The sequence below is a fragment of the Pristiophorus japonicus genome, unplaced genomic scaffold, assembly GCF_044704955.1.
Source record: "Pristiophorus japonicus isolate sPriJap1 unplaced genomic scaffold, sPriJap1.hap1 HAP1_SCAFFOLD_427, whole genome shotgun sequence".
Taxonomy (NCBI): domain Eukaryota; kingdom Metazoa; phylum Chordata; class Chondrichthyes; family Pristiophoridae; genus Pristiophorus; species Pristiophorus japonicus.
Window position 1 is genome coordinate 470,001 of NW_027254168.1, and position 19,954 is coordinate 489,954.

General features: G+C 53.0%; 1 protein-coding gene across 2 annotated transcripts in view; it reads right to left on the reverse strand.

The window, feature by feature from the left end:
- The window catches only part of LOC139251256 (rootletin-like), a 125,351-nt gene that overhangs the window by 41,067 nt on the left and 64,330 nt on the right, over positions 1-19,954 (reverse strand). For both annotated transcript variants that reach the window (XM_070873226.1, XM_070873227.1), the window contains exons 7-9: positions 11,544-11,928; positions 5,082-5,230; positions 3,860-3,980 (exon numbers count right to left, since the gene is read on the reverse strand). In XM_070873226.1, coding sequence (XP_070729327.1) covers positions 3,860-3,980; positions 5,082-5,230; positions 11,544-11,928 — 655 coding nt within the window. The remainder of the gene's footprint in view (positions 1-3,859; positions 3,981-5,081; positions 5,231-11,543; positions 11,929-19,954) is intronic.

Here is a 19,954-nt window from a genome sequence, read left to right on the forward strand (position 1 = left end):
GAACAAAATGTTGAATCATTGTGGGTGGAGATTAGAGATAGTAAGGGGAAAAAGTCACTCGTGGGCGTAGTTTATAGGCCCCCAAATAATAACTTCACAGTGAGACGGACAATAATCAAGGGAATAATGGAGGCATGTGAAAAAGGAACGGCAGTAGTCATGGAGGATTTTAACCGACACATCGATTGGTCAAATCAAATCGCACGGGGTAGCCTGGAGGAGGAATTCATAGAATGCATACGGGATGCATACTAGAACAGTATGTAACAGAACCTACAAGAAGCAAGCTATCTTAGATCTGGTCCTGTGTAATGAGACAGGAATAATAAACGATCTCCTAGTAAAAGATCCTCTCGGAATGAGTGATCACAGTATGGTTGAATTTGTAATACAGATTGAGGATGAGGAAGTTGTGTCTCAAACGAGCGTACTATGCTTAAACAAAGGGGACTACAGTGGGATGAGGGCAGAGTTGGCTAAAGTAGACTGGGAACACAGACTAAACGGTGGCACAATTGAGGAACAGTGGAGGACTTTTAAGGAGCTCTTTCATATTGCTCAACAAAAATATATTCCAGTGAAAAAGAAGGGCGGTAAGAGAAGGGATAACCAGCCGTGGATAACCAAGGAAATAAAGGAAAGTATCAAATCAAAGACCAATGCGTATAAGGTAGCCAAGGTTAGTGGGAAACTAGAGGATTGGGAAAATTTTAAGCAACAGCAAAGAATGACTAAAATAGCAATAAAGAAAGGGAAGATAGATTACGAAGGTAAACTTGCGCAAAACATAAAAACGGATAGTAAAAGCTTTTACAGATATATAAAACGGAAAAGAGTGACTAAAGTAAATGTTGGTCCCTTAGAAGATGAGACGGGGGATTTAATAATGGGAAATGTGGAAATGGCTGAGACCTTAAACAATTATTTTGCTTCGGTCTTCACAGTGGAAGACACAAAAACAATGCCAAAAATTGCTGGTCACAGGAATGTGGGAAGGGAGGACCTCGAGACAATCACTATCACTAGGGGGGTAGTGCTGGACAGGCTAATGGGACTCAAGGTAGACAAGTCCCCTGGTCCTGATGAAATGCATCCCAGGGTATTAAAAGAGATGGCGGAAGTTATAGCAGATGCATTCGTTATAATCTACCAAAATTCTCTGGACTCTGGGGAGGTACCAGCGGATTGGAAAGCAGCTAATGTAACGCCTCTGTTTAAAAAAGGGGGCAGACAAAAGGCAGGTAACTATAGGCCGGTTAGTTTAACATCTGTAGTGGGGAAAATGCTTGAAACTATCATTAAGGAAGAAATAGCGGGACATCTAGATAGGAATAGTGCAATCAAGCAGACGCAACATGGATTCATGAAGGGGAAATATGTTTAACTAATTTACTGAAATTCTTTGAGGATATAACGAGCATGGTGGATAGAGGTGTACTGATGGATGTGGTGTATTTAGATTTCCAAAAGGCATTCGATAAGGTGCCACACAAAAGGTTACTGCAGAAGATAAAGGTACGCGGAGTCAGAGGAAATGTATTAGCATGGATAGAGAATTGGCTGGTTAACAGAAAGCAGAGAGTCGGGATAAATGGGTCCTTTTCGGGTTGGAAATTGGTGGTTAGTGGTGTGCCACAGGGATCGGTGCTGGGACCACAACTGTTTACAATATACATAGATGACCTGGAAGAGGGGACAGAGTGCAGTGTAACAAAATTTGCAGATGACACTAAGATTAGTGGGAAAGCGGGTTGTGTAGAGGACTCAGAGAGGCTGCAAAGAGATTTAGATAGATTAAGCGAATGGGCTAAGGTTTGGCAGATGGAATACAATGTCGGAAAGTGTGAGGTCATCCACCTTGGGAAAAAAAACAGTAAAAGGGAATATTATTTGAATGGGGAGAAATTACAACATGCTGCGGTGCAGAGGGACCTGGGGGTCCTTGTGCATGAATCCCAAAAAGTTAGTTTGCAGGTGCAGCAGGGAATCAGGAAGGCGAATGGAATGTTGGTCTTCATTGCGAGAGGGATGGAGTACAAAAGCAGGGAGGTCCTGCTGCAACTGTACAGGGTATTGGTGAGGCCGCACCTGGAGTACTGCGTGCAGTTTTGGTCACCTTACTTAAGGAAGGATATACTAGCTTTGGAGGGGGTACAGAGACGATTCACTCGGCTGATTCCGGAGATGAGGGGGTTACCTTATGATGATAGATTGAGTAAACTGGGTCTTTACTCGTTGGAGTTCAGAAGGATGAGGGGTGATCTTATAGAAACATTTAAAATAATGAAAGGGATAGACAAGATAGAGGCAGAGAGGTTGTTTCCACTGGTCGGGGAGACTAGAACTAGGGGGCACAGACTCAAAATACGGGGGAGCCAATTTAAAACCGAGTTGAGAAGGAATTTCTTCTCCCAGAGGGTTGTGAATCTGTGGAATTCTCTGCCCAAGGAATCAGTTGAGGCTAGCTCATTGAATGTATTCAAATCACAGATAGATAGATTTTTAACCAATAAGGGAATTAAGGGTTACGGGGAGAGGGCGGGTAAGTGGAGCTGAGCCCACGGCCAGATCAGCCATGATCTTGTTGAATGGCGGAGCAGGCTCAAGGGGCTAGATGGCCTACTCCTGTTCCTAATTCTCATGTTCTTATAGAGAGACAGAGAGAGAGACAGAGGGAGAGAGAGAGAGAGACAGAGGGAGAGAGAGAGAGACAGAGGGAGAGAGAGAGAGAGAGAGGGAGAGAGGGAGCGAGAGAGAGAGGCAGAGAGAGGGAGTCAGAGAGAGAGCGAGAGAGAGAGAGAGAGAGACAAAGAGAGACAGAGAGAGAGAGAGACGGAGAGAGACAGAGGGAGAGAGAGAGAGACAGAGGGAGAGAGAGAGAGCGTGCGAGAGAGAGAGAGGGAGAGAGAGAGAGGGAGAGAGAGATAGAGAGACAGAGAGAGAGAGAGACACAGAGGGAGAGAGAGGGAGAGAGAGAGCCAGAGAGAGAGAGAGAGATGGAGAGAGAGACAGAGAGAGACAGAGAGGGAGAGAGGGAGAGAGAGAGAGAGAGAGCCAGAGAGAGACAGAGACAGAGAGAGAAAGAGAGAGCCAGAGAGAGACAGAGACAGAGAGAGAGAGAGAGAGAGAGATGGAGAGAGAGACAGCGAGATGGAGAGAGAGAGACAGAGAGGGAGAGAGATGGAGAGAGAGACAGAGAGAGGAAGACAGAGAGAGACAGAGAGAGAGGGAGAGTTGGAGAGAGAGACAGAGAGAGAGAGAGTTGGAGAGATGGAGAGAGACAGAGAGAGAGAGAGACAGAGAGAGGGAGAGAGAGAGAGAGAGAGGGAGAGAGATGGAGAGAGAGACAAAGAGAGAGGGAGAGATAGAGAGAGACAGAGAGATGGAGAGAGTGAGAGAGACAAAGAGAGAGACAGAGAGAGAGAGAGAGACAGTGAGGGAGACAGAGAGAGAGAGAGAGACAGAGAGAGAGAGAGAGAGACAGAGAGAGAGAGAGAGAGAGTGACAGAGAGAGAGAACGAAAGAAAGACTTGCATTTATATAGTGCCTTTCACGACCACCGGATGTCTCAAAGCTTTACAGCCAATGAAGTACTTTTGGAGTGCGGTCACTGTTGTATTGTGGGAAACGCGGCAGACAATTTGCGCACAGCAAGCTCCCACACACAGCGATGTGATAAATGACCCGGATAATCTGTGATGTTGGTTGAGGGATAAATATTGGCCCCAGGACACTGGGGAGAACTCCCTTCCCTCTGCTCTTCTTCCAAATAGCGGGCGTGGGATCTTTTACGTGCGCCCGAGAGGGAAGACGGGGCCTCAGGTTTAACGTCAAGTCCGACAGACGGTGACAGACTCACCCTGCTCACTCTCCAACACCTTCCTGTGCAGCTGCTGTAGTCCATCAGCCGTCCCTTGCTGTTGGCCCTCCAGCTCAATGACCCTCTGTCGAAGCCTGTGGGCCTCGGTGCTGAGGGAGCTCTGTGGGGCGAGAGAGAGAGACGTGGGCATCAGGCATGATACACCCCCCACACACACCCCACACAGACACAGAGCAGGAAACGGCCATAGGAACATAGAAAATAGGTGCAGGAGTGGGCCATTCGGCCCTTCGAGCCTGCACCACCATTCAATAAGATCATGGCTGATCATTCCCTCAGTACCCCTTTCCTGCTTTCTCTCCACACCCCTTGATCCCTTTAGCCGTAAGGGCCACATCTAACTCCCTTTTGAATATATCCAATGAATTGGCCTCAACAACTCTCTGCGGCAGGGAATTCCACAGGTTCACAACTCTCTGAGTGAAGAAGTTTCTCCTCATCTCAGTCCTAAATGGCTTACCCCTTATCCTTAGACTGTGTCCCCTGGTTCTGGACTTCCCCAACATCGGGAACATTCTTCCCGCATCTAACCTGTCCAGTCCCGTCAGAATTTTATATGTTTCTATGAGATCCCCTCTCATCCTTCTAAACTCCAGTGAATAAAGGCACAGTCGATCCAATCTTTCTTCATATGTCAGTCCTGCCATCCCGGGAATAAGTCTGGTGAACCTTCGCTGCACTCCCTCAATAGCAAGAACGTCCTTCCTCAGATTAGGAGACCAAAACTGAACACAATATTCCAGGTGAGGCCTCACTAAGGCCCTGTACAACTGCAGTAAGACCTCCCTGCTCCTATACTCAAATCCTCTCGCTATGAAGGCCAACATACCATTTGCCTTCTTCACCACCTGCTGTACCTGCATGCCAACCTTCAATGACTGATGTACCGTGACACCCAGGTCTCGTTGCATCTCCCCTTTTCCTAATCTGCCGCCATTCAGATAATATTCTGCCTTCCTGTTTTTGCCTCCAAAGTGGATAAACTCACATTTATCCACATTATACTGCATCTGCCATGCATTTGCCCACTCACCTAACCTGTCCAAGTCACCCTGCAGCCTCTTAGCGTCCCCCTCACAGCTCACACTGCCACCCAGCTTAGTGTCATCTGCAAACTTGGCGATATTACATTCCAGGCTCAAACTCCGGCCTAGTTGCTGTGTTAAGCCTGACTCGCACCCCACCGCCACTATCTTGTTACCTTTTCTCTCTGAGAATTGTGCATCTTCTCCTGCAACTCCTTAAGGGCCGTCTGAATCATCTCCACATCGATTTCTGCACCATTCTGTTCCGTCTGATTGGGCGACGGGGTCAAGTCCTGATCGGGAGACATGGGACTCCTGGTCGAGACTGGGAAAAGGTGAGAAGAGGGTTAGAGTACGTCAGACGCTTCCCCCGCAGGGCAGGTACAGCACGGGGTTAGATACAGAGTAAAGCTCCCTCTACACTGTCCCATCAAACACTCCCAGGGCAGGTACAGGGGGTTAGATACAGAGTAAAGCTCCCTCTACACTGTCCCATCAAACACTCCCAGGCCAGGTACAGAGTGTTAGATACAGAGTAAAGCTCCCTCTACACTGTCCCATCAAACACTCCCAGGGCAGGTACAGCACGGGGTTAGATACAGAGTAAAGCTCCCTCTACACTGTCCCATCAAACACTCCCAGGGCAGGTACAGCACGGGGTTAGATACAGAGTCAAGCTCCCTCGACACTGTCCCATCAAACACTCCCAGGGCAGGTACAGGGGGTTAGATACAGAGTAAAGCTCCCTCTACACTGTCCCATCAAACACTCCCAGGGCAGGTCCAGGGGGTTAGATACAGAGTAAAGCTCCCTCTACACTGTCCCATCAAACACTCCCAGGGCAGGTACAGGGGGTTAGATACAGAGTAAAGCTCCCTCGACACTGTCCCATCAAACACTCCCAGGGCAGGTACAGGGGGTTAGATACAGAGTAAAGCTCCCTCTACACTGTCCCATCAAACACTCCCAGGGCAGGTACAGCACGGGTTCGATACAGAGTAAAGCTCCCTCTACACTGTCCCATCAAACACTCCCAGGGCAGGTACAGTGGGTTAGATACAGAGTAAAGCTCCCTCTACACTGTCCCATCAAACACTCCCAGGGCAGGTACAGGGGATTAGATGCAGAGTAAAGCTCCCTCTACACTGTCCCATCAAACACTCCCAGGGCAGGTACAGGGGGTTAGATACAGAATAAAGCTCCCTCTACACTGTCCCATCAAACACTCCCAGGGCAGGTACAGGGGGTTAGATACAGAGTAAAGCTCCCTCTACACTGTCCCATCAAACACTCCCAGGGTAGGTACAGGGGGTTAGATACAGAGTAAAGCTCCCTCTACACTGTCCCATCAAACACTCCCAGGACAGGTACAGGGGTTAGATACAGAGTAAAGCTCCCTCTACACTGTCCCATCAAACACTCCCAGGGCAGGTACAGGGGTTAGATACAGAGTAAAGCTCCCTCTACACTGTCCCATCAAACACTCCCAGGGCAGGTACAGGGGGTTAGATACAGAGTAAAGCTCCCTCTACACTGTCCCATCAAACACTCCCAGGGCAGGTCCAGGGGGTTAGATACAGAGTAAAGCTCCCTCTACACTGTCCCATCAAACACTCCCAGGGCAGGTACAGGGGGTTAGATACAGAGTAAAGCTCTCTCTACACTGTCCCATCAAACACTCCCAGGGCAGGTACAGGGGGTTAGATACAGAGTAAAGCTCCCTCTACACTGTCCCATCAAACACTCCCAGGGCAGGTACAGGGGGTTAGATACAGAGTAAAGCTCTCTCTACACTGTCCCATCAAACACTCCCAGGGCAGGTACAGCACGGGGTTAGATACAGAGTAAAGCTCCCTCTACACTGTCCCATCAAACACTCCCAGGGCAGGTACAGGGGTTAGATACAGAGTAAAGCTCCCTCTACACTGTCCCATCAAACACTCCCAGGGCAGGTACAGCGCGGGGTTAGATACAGAGTAAAGCTCCCTCTACACTGTCCCGTCAAACACTCCCAGGGCAGGTACAGCACGGGGTTAGATACAGAGTAAAGCTCCCTCTACACTGTCCCATCAAACACTCCCAGGGCAGGTACAGGGGTTAGATACAGAGTAAAGCTCCCTCTACACTGTCCCGTCAAACACTCCCAGGGCAGGTATAGGGGGTTAGATACAGAGTAAAGCTCCCTCTACACTGTCCCATCAAACACTCCCAGGGCAGGTACAGGGGGTTAGATACAGAGTAAAGCTCCTTCTACACTGTCCCATCAAACACTCCCAGGGCAGGTACAGGGGGTTAGATACAGAGTAAAGCTCCCTCTACACTGTCCCATCAAACACTCCCAGGGCAGGTACAGGGGGTTAGATACAGAGTAAAGCTCCCTCTACACTGTCCCATCAAACACTCCCAGGGCAGGTACAGCACGGGGTTAGATACAGAGTAAAGCTCCCTCTACACTGTCCCATCAAACACTCCCAGGACAGGTACAGCATGGGGTTAGACACAACAGCAACAAATTGCATTTCTATAGCGCATTTCATGTTGTGAAACATCCCAAGGCGTGTTATGAGATAAGAATTTGACACCGAACCACACAAGGAGAAATTAACGCAGGGTGGGGTGCGGGAGATGTTACGGAGGGGGAAACAGACGGTTTCAGTTATGCTGTGGATATGTGGCCGGAAGCTCATTTCAGGGTCAGATATGAGATCCCAGGTTGTGAACAGTCTGGTTCAGCCTCGGACAGGAGTTGGGGAGAGAGACAGAGTCGGGGAGCTGGGGAACGGAGTTTGTGGCACGGACCGAAAACAATGGCTTGGGTCTTCCCCGATATGGCAGGAAGTTTCTGCTGCTCCAGAACCGGATGTGGGACAAGCAGTGTGACAATCTAGAGACCGTGGAGGGGTCGGGAGAGCTGGGGGTGAGGTCGAGCTGGGAGTCGTCAGCGGACATGTGGAGACTGACGCTGTGTTTTCCGATGATGTCGCCCAGGGGCAACGTGTCGATGGGGAAATAGGGCGGGGCCAAGGATAGATCCTGGGGGGACACCAGAGGGACAGAACAACATCAGAAATAGGAGCAAGAGTCGGCCATTCGGCCCCTCGAGCCTGCTCCGCCATTTAATACCATCATGGCTGATCCGATCATGGACACAGCTCCACTTCCCTGCCCGCCCCCTTATCCCCTTATCGGTTAAGGAACTGTCTCTCTCTGTCTTAAATATATTCAATGTCCCGGCTTCCACAGCTCTCTGAGGCAGCGAATCCCACAGATTTACAACCCTCTGAGAGAAGAAATTCCTCATCTCAGTTTTAAATGGACGGCCCCTTATTCTAAGACCATGCCCCCTAGTTCTAGTCTCCCCCATCAGTGGGAACATCCTCTCTGCATCCACCTTGTCGAGCCCCCTCATAATCTGATACGTTTCGATAAGATCACCTCTCATTCTTCTGAATTCCAATGAGTAGAGGCCCAACCTCCTCAACCTTTCCTCATAAGTCAAACCCCTCATCTCCGGAATTAACCGAGTGAACCTTCTCTGAACTGCCTCCAATGCAAGTGCATCCTTTCGTAAATACGGGGACCAAAACTGCACGCAGTACTCCAGGTGTGGCCTCACCAATACCCTGTATAACTGGAGCAAGACTTCCCTGCTTTTATACTCCATCCCCTTTGCAATAAAGGCCAAGATACCATTGGCCTTCCTGATCACTTGCTGTACCTGCAGACTAATCTTTTGTGTTTCATGCACAAGTAACCCCCAGGTCCCGCTGTACTGCAGCACTTTGCAATCTTTCTCCATTTAAATAATAACTTGCTCTTTGATTTTTTTTCTGCCGAAGTGCATGACCTCACACTTTCCAACATTATACTCCATCGGCCAAATTTTTGCCCACTCACTGAGCCTGTCTCTGTCCTTTTGCAGAATTGTTGTGTCCTCCTCACACATTGCTTTTCCTCCCATCTTTGTATCGTCAGCAAACTTGGCTACGTTACACTCAGTCCCTTCTTCCAAGTCGTTAATATCGATTGTAAATAGTTGGGGTCCCAGCACTGATCCCTGCGGCACCCCACTAGTTACTGATTGCCATCCGGAAAATGACCCGTTTATCCCGACTCTCTGTTTTCTGTTCCTCTATCCATGCTAATATATTACCCCCAACCCCGTGAACTTTGATCTTGTGCAGTAACCTTTTATGTGGCACCTTGTCAAATGCCTTCTGGAAGTCCAAATACACCACATCCACTGGTTCCCCCTTATCCACCCTGTTCATTATATCCTCAAATAATTCCAGCAAATGTGTCAAACATGACTTCCCCTTCATAAATCCATACTGACTCTGCCTGACCGAATTTTGCTTTTCCAAATGTCCTAGAAACATAGAAACATAGAAAATAGGTGCAGGAGCAGGCCATTCAGCCCTTCTAGCCTGCACCGCCATTCAATGAGTTCATGGCTGAACATGCAACTTCAGTACCCCATTCCTGCTTTCTCACCATAACCCTTGATCCCCCGAGTAGTAAGGACCTCATCTAACTCCTTTTTGAATATATTTAGTGAACTGGCCTCAACAACTTTCTGTGGTAGAGAATTCCACAGGTTCACCACTCTCTGGGTGAAGAAGTTTCTCCTCATCTCGGTCCTAAATGGCTTACCCCTTATCCTTAGACTGTGACCCCTGGTTCTGGACTTCCCCAACATTGGGAACATTCTTCCTGCATCTAACCTGTCCAGTCCCGTCAGAATTTTAAACGGTTCTATGAGGTCCCCTCTCATTCTTCTGAACTCCAGTGAATACAAGCCCAGTTGATCCAGTCTTTCTTGATAGGTCAGTCCCGCCATCCCGGGAATCAGTCCTGCTACTGCTTCTTTAATAATGGACTCCAACATTTTCCCAATCACAGATGTTAGGCTAACTGGTCTATAGTTTTTCCATTTAAATAGTAACTTGCTCTTTGATTTTTTTCTGCCAAAGTGCATGACCTCACACTTTCCAACATTATACTCCATCGGCCAAATTTTTGCCCACTCACTGAGCCTGTCTGTGTCCTTTTGCAGATTTTCTGTGTCCTCCTCACACATTGCTTTTCCTCCCATCTTTGTATCGTCAGCAAACTTGGCTACGTTACACTCGGTCCCTTCTTCCAAATCGTTAATATAGATTGTAAATAGTTGGGGACCCAGCACTGATCCCTGCGGCACCCCACTAGTTACTGTTTGCCAACCCGAGAATGAACCATTTATCCCGAGTCTCTGTTAATTAGCCAATCCTCTATCCACGCTAATATATTACCCCCAACCCCGTGAACTTTTATCTTGTGCAGTCACCTTACAGCATCGATTTGAATTTATATAGCACCTTCCGTGATGCGAAACATCCCAAGGAGCTTCACAGGAGCGTAAACCAAACCCAATCGGACACCGAGCCACACAAGGAGATATGAGGGGTAGGCGACTCGGTCAGAGAGAGGGAGAGTTCAAGGAGGCGTCTTGGAGGAGGAGAGGCAGAGAGGTTGAGGGAGCAAGTTTCAGGGCTCGGGGACGAGGGGAGGGGCTGGGGGCACGTCCGCCAATGTTGGGGCGTTTAAATTCTGGGTGGGGCGGGCAAGGGGTCCGGGTTGGAGGAGCCCAGCGATCTCGGAGGGACTGGAAGAAGTTACAGAGATCGGGAGGGGTCAAGGTCACGGAGGAGTTTGAAACAAGGCTGAGAACTTTTTAAATTTAATCGAGGCGTTGCCGGACTGGGAGCCAACATAGATACCGACAAAAAAAAACCTTAATTATTGAAATGACTGGATTCTTTTGAGGATGTAATGAACAGGGTAGATAAAGGGGAACCAGTGGATGGCGTATATTTGGATTTCCAAAACGCATTCGATAAACATAGAAACATAGAAAATAGGAGCAGGAGTAGGCCATTCGGCCCTTCGAGCCTGCACCACCATTCAATGTGATCATGGCTGACCCTCTATCTCAACACCATATTCCCACTTTCTCCCCAAACCCCTTGATGCCTTTTGTGTCTAGAAATCCATCTATCTCCCTCTTAAATATATTCAGTGACTTGGCCCCCACAGCCTTCTGTGGTAGAGAATTCCACAGGTTCACCACCCTCTGAGTGAAGAAATTTCTCCTCATCTCGCTCCTAAATTTCCTCCCCCGTATCCTGAGACTGTGTGACCCCTTGTTCTAGACTTCCCAGCCCCGGGAAAACACCCTCCCCGCATCCAGTCTGTCCAACCCCGTCAGAATTTTATACCTTTCAATCAGATCCCCTCTCATTCTTCTAAACTCCAGTGAATACAGGGCCCAGTCGACCCAATCTCTCCTCATACCACAGTCCTGCCGTCCCAGGAATCAGTCTGGTGAACCTTCGCTGCACTCCCTCTGGGGCAAGTATATCCTTCCTTAGGTAAGGAGACCAGAACTGCTCACAATACTCTGCATAAGGTGCCACATAAAGGATTATTACACAAGATATGGGCTCATGGGATTGGAGGTAATGTATTAGCGTGGATAGAGGATTGGTTAACGGACAGAAAACAGAGAGTCGGGATAAAACGGCTCATTTTTTGTGTCCTCCTCACACATGAGCAGCCTCCAAAGCGAGTATGTTCCTCAAAGCGATCTTGTCACCCACCTGTGGCGGAGGACGATGGTTCGTGGTCGGAGGGGCCTCCCCTAGGCCCCAGGCCTGGGTAGGCCCAGTCTACGCCCTCCAGCCCCAGGCTCTGCCTCAGGGCCGACAGCAAGGCCCTCAGCCCGGCCTGGGCCTCCCGCTCGCCCACCTCGGCCCGGGACAGCCCCTCCTCCAGGCCCCGGGCCTTGCCCTCCGCCCCGCTCAGCTCCAGCCTCAGTCGGGCCTGCTCCGCCAACTGAGCCTCCAGCCTGAGGCCCAGCTGGGCCCCCGCTTCCCGCTGGGCCCTCTCGCTCGCTCGGGCCTCCTCCAGCTCGGCCGACAACCCCTTCTCCCGGCAACGCAGCTCCGCCTCGCCTTCCAGAAGCTTCCGCTGGATCACCGAGACCTGCCGATCGGGAAAAGAGAGAGAATTAGTGACAGCTCTGTACGGTGGGGCACTCAGACATCAAACTCTGACCTTTCCATCTCTGTATATCAACAAGGGCAGACATTGGCGACGAGATCCAACACCGCCCCCAGTGCGCCAGTGCAGCCTTCGGCCGCCTGAGGAACAGAGTGTTTGAAGACCAGCCCCTCAAATCCACCACCCAGCTCATGGTCTACAGGGCTGTAGTGATATCCGCCCTCCTGTATAGCTCAGAGACATGGACCATGTACAGTAGGTATCTCACCCCCAGCTCATGGTCTACAGGGCTGTAGTGATACCCACCCTCCTGTGTGGCTCAGAGACATGGACCATGTACAGTAGGTATCTCACCCCCAGCTCATGGTCTACAGGGCTGTAGTAATACCCACCCTCCTGTATGACTCAGAGACATGGACCATGTACAGTAGGTATCTCACCCCCAGCTCATGGTCTACAGGGCTGTAGTGATACCCGCCCTCCTGTATGGCTCAGAGACACGGACCATGTACAGTAGGTATCTCACCCCCAACTCATGGTCTACAGGGCTGTAGTGATACCCGCCCTCCTGTATGGCCCAGAGACATGGACCATGTACAGTAGGTATCTCACCCCCAGCTCATGGTCTACAGGGCTGTAGTGATACCCGCCCTCCTGTATGGCTCAGAGACACGGACCATGTACAGTAAACACCTCAAGTCGCTGGAGAAATACCACCGACGATGTCTCCGCAAGATCCTGCAAATCCCCCGGGAGGACAGACGCACCAACGTTAGCGTCCTCGACCAGGCCCAACATCCCCAGCATCGAAGCACTGACCACACTCGACCAGCTCCGCTGGGCAGGGCCACATTGTCCGCACGCCCCCCAGACACGAGACTCCCAAAGCGAGCGCTCGACTCGGAACTCCTTCACGGCAAGCGAGCCCCAGGTGGGCAGAGGAAACGTTACAAGGGACACCCCCTCCCTGATAAAGTGCAACATCCCCACCGACACCTGGGAGTCCCTGGCCCAAAGACCAGTCCCGCCCCTAAGTGGAGGAAGTGCATCCGGGAGGGCGCTGAGCACCTCGAGTCTCGTCGCCGAGAGCGTGCAGAGACCAAGCGCAGGCAGCGGAAGGAGCGTGCGGCAAACCAGTCCCACCCTCCCCTTCCCTCAACCACTGTCTGTCCCACCTGTGACAGGGACTGTGGTTCCTGTATTGGACTGTTCAGCCACCGAAGGACTCACTGTTAGAGTGGAAGCAAGTCTTCCTCGACTCCGAGGGACTGCCTGTGATGACGATGGTGGGTGGCCGCGATGTTGTGTTACCGGTCGATCACTTTGACCCCTCCCCCTGCGTTTGTCGCCAAGATACAGAAGAAGCTGGTCGACTTCTCCTGGAACAGCAGGAAGCACTGGGTCTCTGCTGCGGTTACATAAGGACATCAGAAATAGGAGCAGCAGTCGGCCATTCGGCCCCTCGAGCCTGCTCCACCATTTATTACCATCATGGCTGATCCGATCATGGACACAGCTCCACTTCCCTGCCCGTCCCCTTATCCCCTTATCGGTTCAGGAACTGTCTATCTCTGTCTTAAATATATTCAATGTCCCGGCTTCCACAGCTCTCTGAGGCAGCGAATTCCACAGATTTACAACCCTCTGAGAGAAGAAATTCCTCCTCATCTCAGTTTTAAATGGGCGGCCCCTTATTCTAAGACCATGCCCCCTAGTTCTAGTCTCCCCCATCAGTGGGAACATCCTCTCTGCATCCACCTTGTCGAGCCCCCTCATAATCTGATACGTTTCGATAAGATCACCTCTCATTCTTCTGAACTCCAATGAGTAGAGGCCCAACCTCCTCAACCTTTCCTCATAAGTCAACCCCCTCATCTCCGGAATCAACCGAGTGAACCTTCTCTGAACTGCCTCCAAAGCAAGTCTATCCTTTCGTAAATACGGAAACCAAAACTGCACGCAGTACTCCAGGTGTGGCCTCACCAATACCCTGTATAACTGGAGCAAGACTTCCCTGCTTTTATACTCCATCCCCTTTGCAATAAAGGCCAAGATACCATTGGCCTTCCTGATCACTTGCTGTACCTGCAGACTAACCTTTTGTGTTTCATGCACAAGTAACCCCCAGGTCCCGCTGTACTGCGGCACTTTGCAATCTTTCTCCATTTAAATAATAACTTGCTCTTTGATTTTTTTCTGCCAAAGTGCATGACCTCACACTTTCCCACAGTATACTCCATCGGCCAAATTTTTGCCCACTCACTTAGCCTGTCTCTGTCCTTTTGCAGATTTTTTGTGTCCTCCTCACACATTGCTTTTCCTCCCATCTTTGTATCGTCAGCAAACTTGTCTACGTTACACTCAGTCCCTTCTTCCAAGTCGTTAAAAAAGATTTAAATAGTCTCCCGCTTCGGGAGGGCGGCCAGGCGTTGGTGTGTGTGAACCCCCAGGCAACAACGTTCCATCTTCAGATCCTGCAGAGATACATCTACATCGAGTCCCTCCTAGATGCTGTGCGCTGGCAACACAGGTTCAGTGAGTGGGCAAATGCATGGCAGATGCAGTATAATGTGGATAAATGTGAGGTTATCCACTTTGATGGCAAAAACACGAAGGCAGAATATTATCTGAATGGCGGCAGATTAGGAAAAGGGGAGGTGCGACGAGACCTGGGTGTCATGGTACATCAGTCACTGAAAGTTGGCATGCAGGTACAGCAGGCGGTGAAGAAGGCAAATGGTATGTTGGCCTTCATAGTGAGGGGATTTGAGTATAGGAACAGGGAGATCTTACTGCAGTTGTACAGGGCCTTAGTGAGGCCTCACCTGGAATATTGTGTTCAGTGTTGGTCTCCTAACCTGAGGAAGGACGTTCTTGCTATTGAGGGAGTGCAGCGAAGGTTCACCAGACTGATTCCCGGGATGGCAGGACTGACATATGAAGAAAGACTGGATCGACTGAGCTTATATTCACTGGAATTTAGAAGAATGAGAGGGGATCTCATAGAAACATATAAAATTCTGACGGGACTGGACAGGTTAGATGCAGGAAGAATGTTCCCGATGTTGGGGAAGTCCAGAACCAGGGGTCACAGTCTAAGGATAAGGGGTAGACCATTTAGGACCGAGATGAGGAGAAACTTCTTCACTCAGAGAGTGGTGAACCTGTGGAATTCTCCACCACAGAGAGTTGTTGAGGCCAGTTCACTAAATATATTCAAAAGGGAGTTAGATGTGGCCCTTACGGCTAAAGGGATCAAGGGGTATGGAGGGAAAGCAGGAAAGGGGTACTGAGGGAATGATCAGCCATGATCTTATTGAATGGTGGTGCAGGCTCGAAGGGCCGAATGGCCCACTCCTGCACCTGTTTTCTGTTTCTGTTTGTTCCACCAGCAGTACTGCCTCAGTTATGAGACACAGCTCCTGTTTGTGAGCCTGGGAGCTGTGGGGACCGCTGTGAGGGGCGGGCGCCTGTCTTTTACCAGGGTCTGGAACAGAGTCGCCACCAAGCGCAGTTCTCCCCCCGGCTGGAGTGGCGGCTGTCCTGCAGGAGCCGCTGCTCAGGAATCGGTACCTCCGCGACCGCGGTTTTAGGTGGCAGGCGGACGAGAGGGCTGTGTCTGGTGACCAGGGTCAGGGAGCTGCTCGATGGTGGAGGAGAGGAGAGGCCTGTGTCTGGTGACCAGGGTCAGGGAGCTGCTCGATGGTGGAGGAGAGGAGAGGCCTGTGTCTGGTGACCAGGGTCAGGGAGCTGCTCGATGGTGGAGGAGAGGAGAGGCCTGTGTCTGGCCAAGTGACCAGGGTCAGGGAGCTGCTCGATGGTGGAGGAGAGGAGAGGGCTGTGTCTGGTGAGGGTCAGGGAGCTGCTCGATGGTGGAGGAGAGGAGAGACCTGTGTCTGGTGAGGTGACCAGGGTCAGGGAGCTGCTCGCTGGTGGAGGAGAGGAGAGGCCTGTGTCTGGTGAGGTGACCAGGGTCAGGGAGCTGCTCGATGGTGGAGGAGAGGAGAGGCCTGTGTCTGGTGAGGGTCAGGGAGCTGCTCGATGGTGGAGGAGAGGAGAGGCCTGTGTCTGGTGAGGTGACCAGGGTCAGGGAGCAGCTCGATGGTGGAGGAGAGGAGAGGCCTGTGTCTGGTGAGGGTCAGGGAGCTGCTCGATGGTGGAGGAGAGGAGAGGCCTGTGTCTGGTGAGGGTCAGGGAGCTGCTCGATGGTGGAGGAGAGGAGAGGCCTGTGTCTGGTGAGGTGACCAGGGTCAGGGAGCTGCTCGATGGTGGAGGAGAGGAGAGGGCTGTGTCTGGTGAGGTGACCAGGGTCAGGGAGCTGCTCGATGGTGGAGGAGAGGAGAGGCCTGTGTCTGGTGACCAGGGTCAGGGAGCTGCTCGATGGTGGAGGAGAGGAGAGGCCTGTGTCTGGTGAGGTGACCAGGGTCAGGGAGCTGCTCGATGGCGGAGGAGAGGAGAGGCCTGTGTCTGGTGACCAGGGTCAGGGAGCTGCTCGATGGTGGAGGAGAGGAGAGGCCTGTATCTGGTGACCAGGGTCAGGGAACTGCTCGATGGTGGAGGAGAGGAGAGGCCTGTGTCTGGTGACCAGGGTCAGGGAACTGCTCGATGGTGGAGGAGAGGAGAGGCCTGTATCTGGTGACCAGGGTCAGGGAACTGCTCGATGGTGGAGGAGAGGAGAGGCCTGTGTCTGGTGAGGGTCAGGGAGCTGCTCGATGGTGGAGGAGAGGAGAGGCCTGTGTCTGGTGAGGGTCAGGGAGCTGCTCGATGGTGGAGGAGAGGAGAGGCCTGTGTCTGGTGAGGGTCAGGGAGCTGCTCGATGGTGGAGGAGAGGAGAGGCCTGTGTCTGGTGACCAGGGTCAGGGAGCTGCTCGATGGTGGAGGAGAGGAGAGGCCTGTGTCTGGTGAGGTGACCAGGGTCAGGGAGCAGCTCGATGGTGGAGGAGAGGAGAGGCCTGTGTCTGGTGAGGGTCAGGGAGCTGCTCGATGGTGGAGGAGAGGAGAGGCCTGTGTCTGGTGAGGTGACCAGGGTCAGGGAGCTGCTCGCTGGTGGAGGAGAGGAGAGGCCTGTGTCTGGTGAGGTGACCAGGGTCAGGGAGCTGCTCGATGGTGGAGGAGAGGAGAGGCCTGTGTCTGGTGACCAGGGTCAGGGAGCTGCTCGATGGTGGAGGAGAGGAGAGGCCTGTGTCTGGTGAGGTGACCAGGGTCAGGGAGCTGCTCGATGGTGGAGGAGAGGAGAGGCCTGTGTCTGGTGACCAGGGTCAGGGAGCTGCTCGATGGCGGAGGAGAGGAGAGGCCTGTGTCTGGTGAGGTGACCAGGGTCAGGGAACTGCTCGATGGTGGAGGAGAGGAGAGGCCTGTGTCTGGTGAGGGTCAGGGTCAGGGAGCTGCTCGATGGTGGAGGAGAGGAGAGGCCTGTGTCTGGTGAGGTGACCAGGGTCAGGGAACTGCTCGATGGTGGAGGAGAGGAGAGGCCTGTGTCTGGTGAGGTGACCAGGGTCAGGGAGCTGCTCGATGGTGGAGGAGAGGAGAGGCCTGTGTCTGGTGAGGGTCAGGGTCAGGGAGCTGCTCGATGGTGGAGGAGAGGAGAGGCCTGTGTCTGGTGACCAGGGTCAGGGAGCTGCTCGATGGTGGAGGAGAGGAAAGGCCTGTGTCTGGTGACCAGGGTCAGGGAGCTGCTCGAAGGTGGAGGAGAGGAGAGGCCTGTGTCTGGTGAGGGTCAGGGAGCTGCTCGATGGTGGAGGAGAGGAGAGGCCTGTGTCTGGTGAGGTGACCAGGGTCAGGGAGCTGCTCGATGGTGGAGGAGAGGAGAGGCCTGTGTCTGGTGACCAGGGTCAGGGAGCTGCTCGATGGTGGAGGAGAGGAGAGGCCTGTATCTGGTGAGGTGACCAGGGTCAGGGAGCAGCTCGATGGTGGAGGAGAGGAGAGGCCTGTGTCTGGTGAGGGTCAGGGAGCTGCTCGATGGTGGAGGAGAGGAGAGGCCTGTGTCTGGTGAGGTGACCAGGGTCAGGGAGCAGCTCGATGGTGGAGGAGAGGAGAGGCCTGTGTCTGGTGAGGGTCAGGGAGCTGCTCGATGGTGGAGGAGAGGAGAGGCCTGTGTCTGGTGAGGGTCAGGGAGCTGCTCGATGGTGGAGGAGAGGAGAGGCCTGTGTCTGGTGAGGGTCAGGGAGCTGCTCGATGGTGGAGGAGAGGAGAGGCCTGTGTCTGGTGAGGTGACCAGGGTCAGGGAGCTGCTCGATGGTGGAGGAGAGGAGAGGGCTGTGTCTGGTGAGGTGACCAGGGTCAGGGAGCTGCTCGATGGTGGAGGAGAGGAGAGGCCTGTGTCTGGTGACCAGGGTCAGGGAGCTGCTCGATGGTGGAGGAGAGGAGAGGCCTGTGTCTGGTGAGGTGACCAGGGTCAGGGAGCTGCTCGATGGCGGAGGAGAGGAGAGGCCTGTGTCTGGTGACCAGGGTCAGGGAGCTGCTCGATGGTGGAGGAGAGGAGAGGCCTGTATCTGGTGACCAGGGTCAGGGAACTGCTCGATGGTGGAGGAGAGGAGAGGCCTGTGTCTGGTGACCAGGGTCAGGGAACTGCTCGATGGTGGAGGAGAGGAGAGGCCTGTATCTGGTGACCAGGGTCAGGGAACTGCTCGATGGTGGAGGAGAGGAGAGGCCTGTGTCTGGTGAGGGTCAGGGAGCTGCTCGATGGTGGAGGAGAGGAGAGGCCTGTGTCTGGTGAGGGTCAGGGAGCTGCTCGATGGTGGAGGAGAGGAGAGGCCTGTGTCTGGTGAGGGTCAGGGAGCTGCTCGATGGTGGAGGAGAGGAGAGGCCTGTGTCTGGTGGGGTGACCAGGGTCAGGGAGCAGCTCGATGGTGGAGGAGACGAGAGGCCTGTGTCTGGTGAGGGTCAGGGAGCTGCTCGATGGTGGAGGAGAGGAGAGGCCTGTGTCTGGTGAGGTGACCAGGGTCAGGGAGCTGCTCGCTGGTGGAGGAGAGGAGAGGCCTGTGTCTGGTGAGGTGACCAGGGTCAGGGAGCTGCTCGATGGTGGAGGAGAGGAGAGGCCTGTGTCTGGTGACCAGGGTCAGGGAGCTGCTCGATGGTGGAGGAGAGGAGAGGCCTGTGTCTGGTGAGGTGACCAGGGTCAGGGAGCTGCTCGATGGTGGAGGAGAGGAGAGGCCTGTGTCTGGTGACCAGGGTCAGGGAGCTGCTCGATGGCGGAGGAGAGGAGAGGCCTGTGTCTGGTGAGGTGACCAGGGTCAGGGAACTGCTCGATGGTGGAGGAGAGGAGAGGCCTGTGTCTGGTGAGGGTCAGGGTCAGGGAGCTGCTCGATGGTGGAGGAGAGGAGAGGCCTGTGTCTGGTGAGGTGACCAGGGTCAGGGAACTGCTCGATGGTGGAGGAGAGGAGAGGCCTGTGTCTGGTGACCAGGGTCAGGGAGCTGCTCGATGGTGGAGGAGAGGAGAGGCCTGTATCTGGTGACCAGGTTCAGGGAACTGCTCGATGGTGGAGGAGAGGAGAGGCCTGTGTCTGGTGACCAGGGTCAGGGAACTGCTCGATGGTGGAGGAGAGGAGAGGCCTATATCTGGTGACCAGGGTCAGGGAACTGCTCGATGGTGGAGGAGAGGAGAGGCCTGTGTCTGGTGAGGGTCAGGGAGCTGCTCGATGGTGGAGGAGAGGAGAGGCCTGTGTCTGGTGAGGGTCAGGGAGCTGCTCGATGGTGGAGGAGAGGAGAGGCCTGTGTCTGGTGAGGGTCAGGGAGCTGCTCGATGGTGGAGGAGAGGAGAGGGCTGTGTCTGGTGAGGTGACCAGGGTCAGGGAGCTGCTCGATGGTAGAGGAGAGGAGAGGCCTGTGTCTGGCCAGGTGACCAGGGTCAGGGAGCTGCTCGATGGTGGAGGAGAGGAGAGGCCTGTGTCTGGTGACCAGGGTCAGGGAGCTGCTCGATGGTGGAGGAGAGGAGAGGCCTCTGTCTGGTGACCAGGGTCAGGGAGCTGCTCGATGGTGGAGGAGAGGAGAGGCCTGTGTCTGGTGAGGT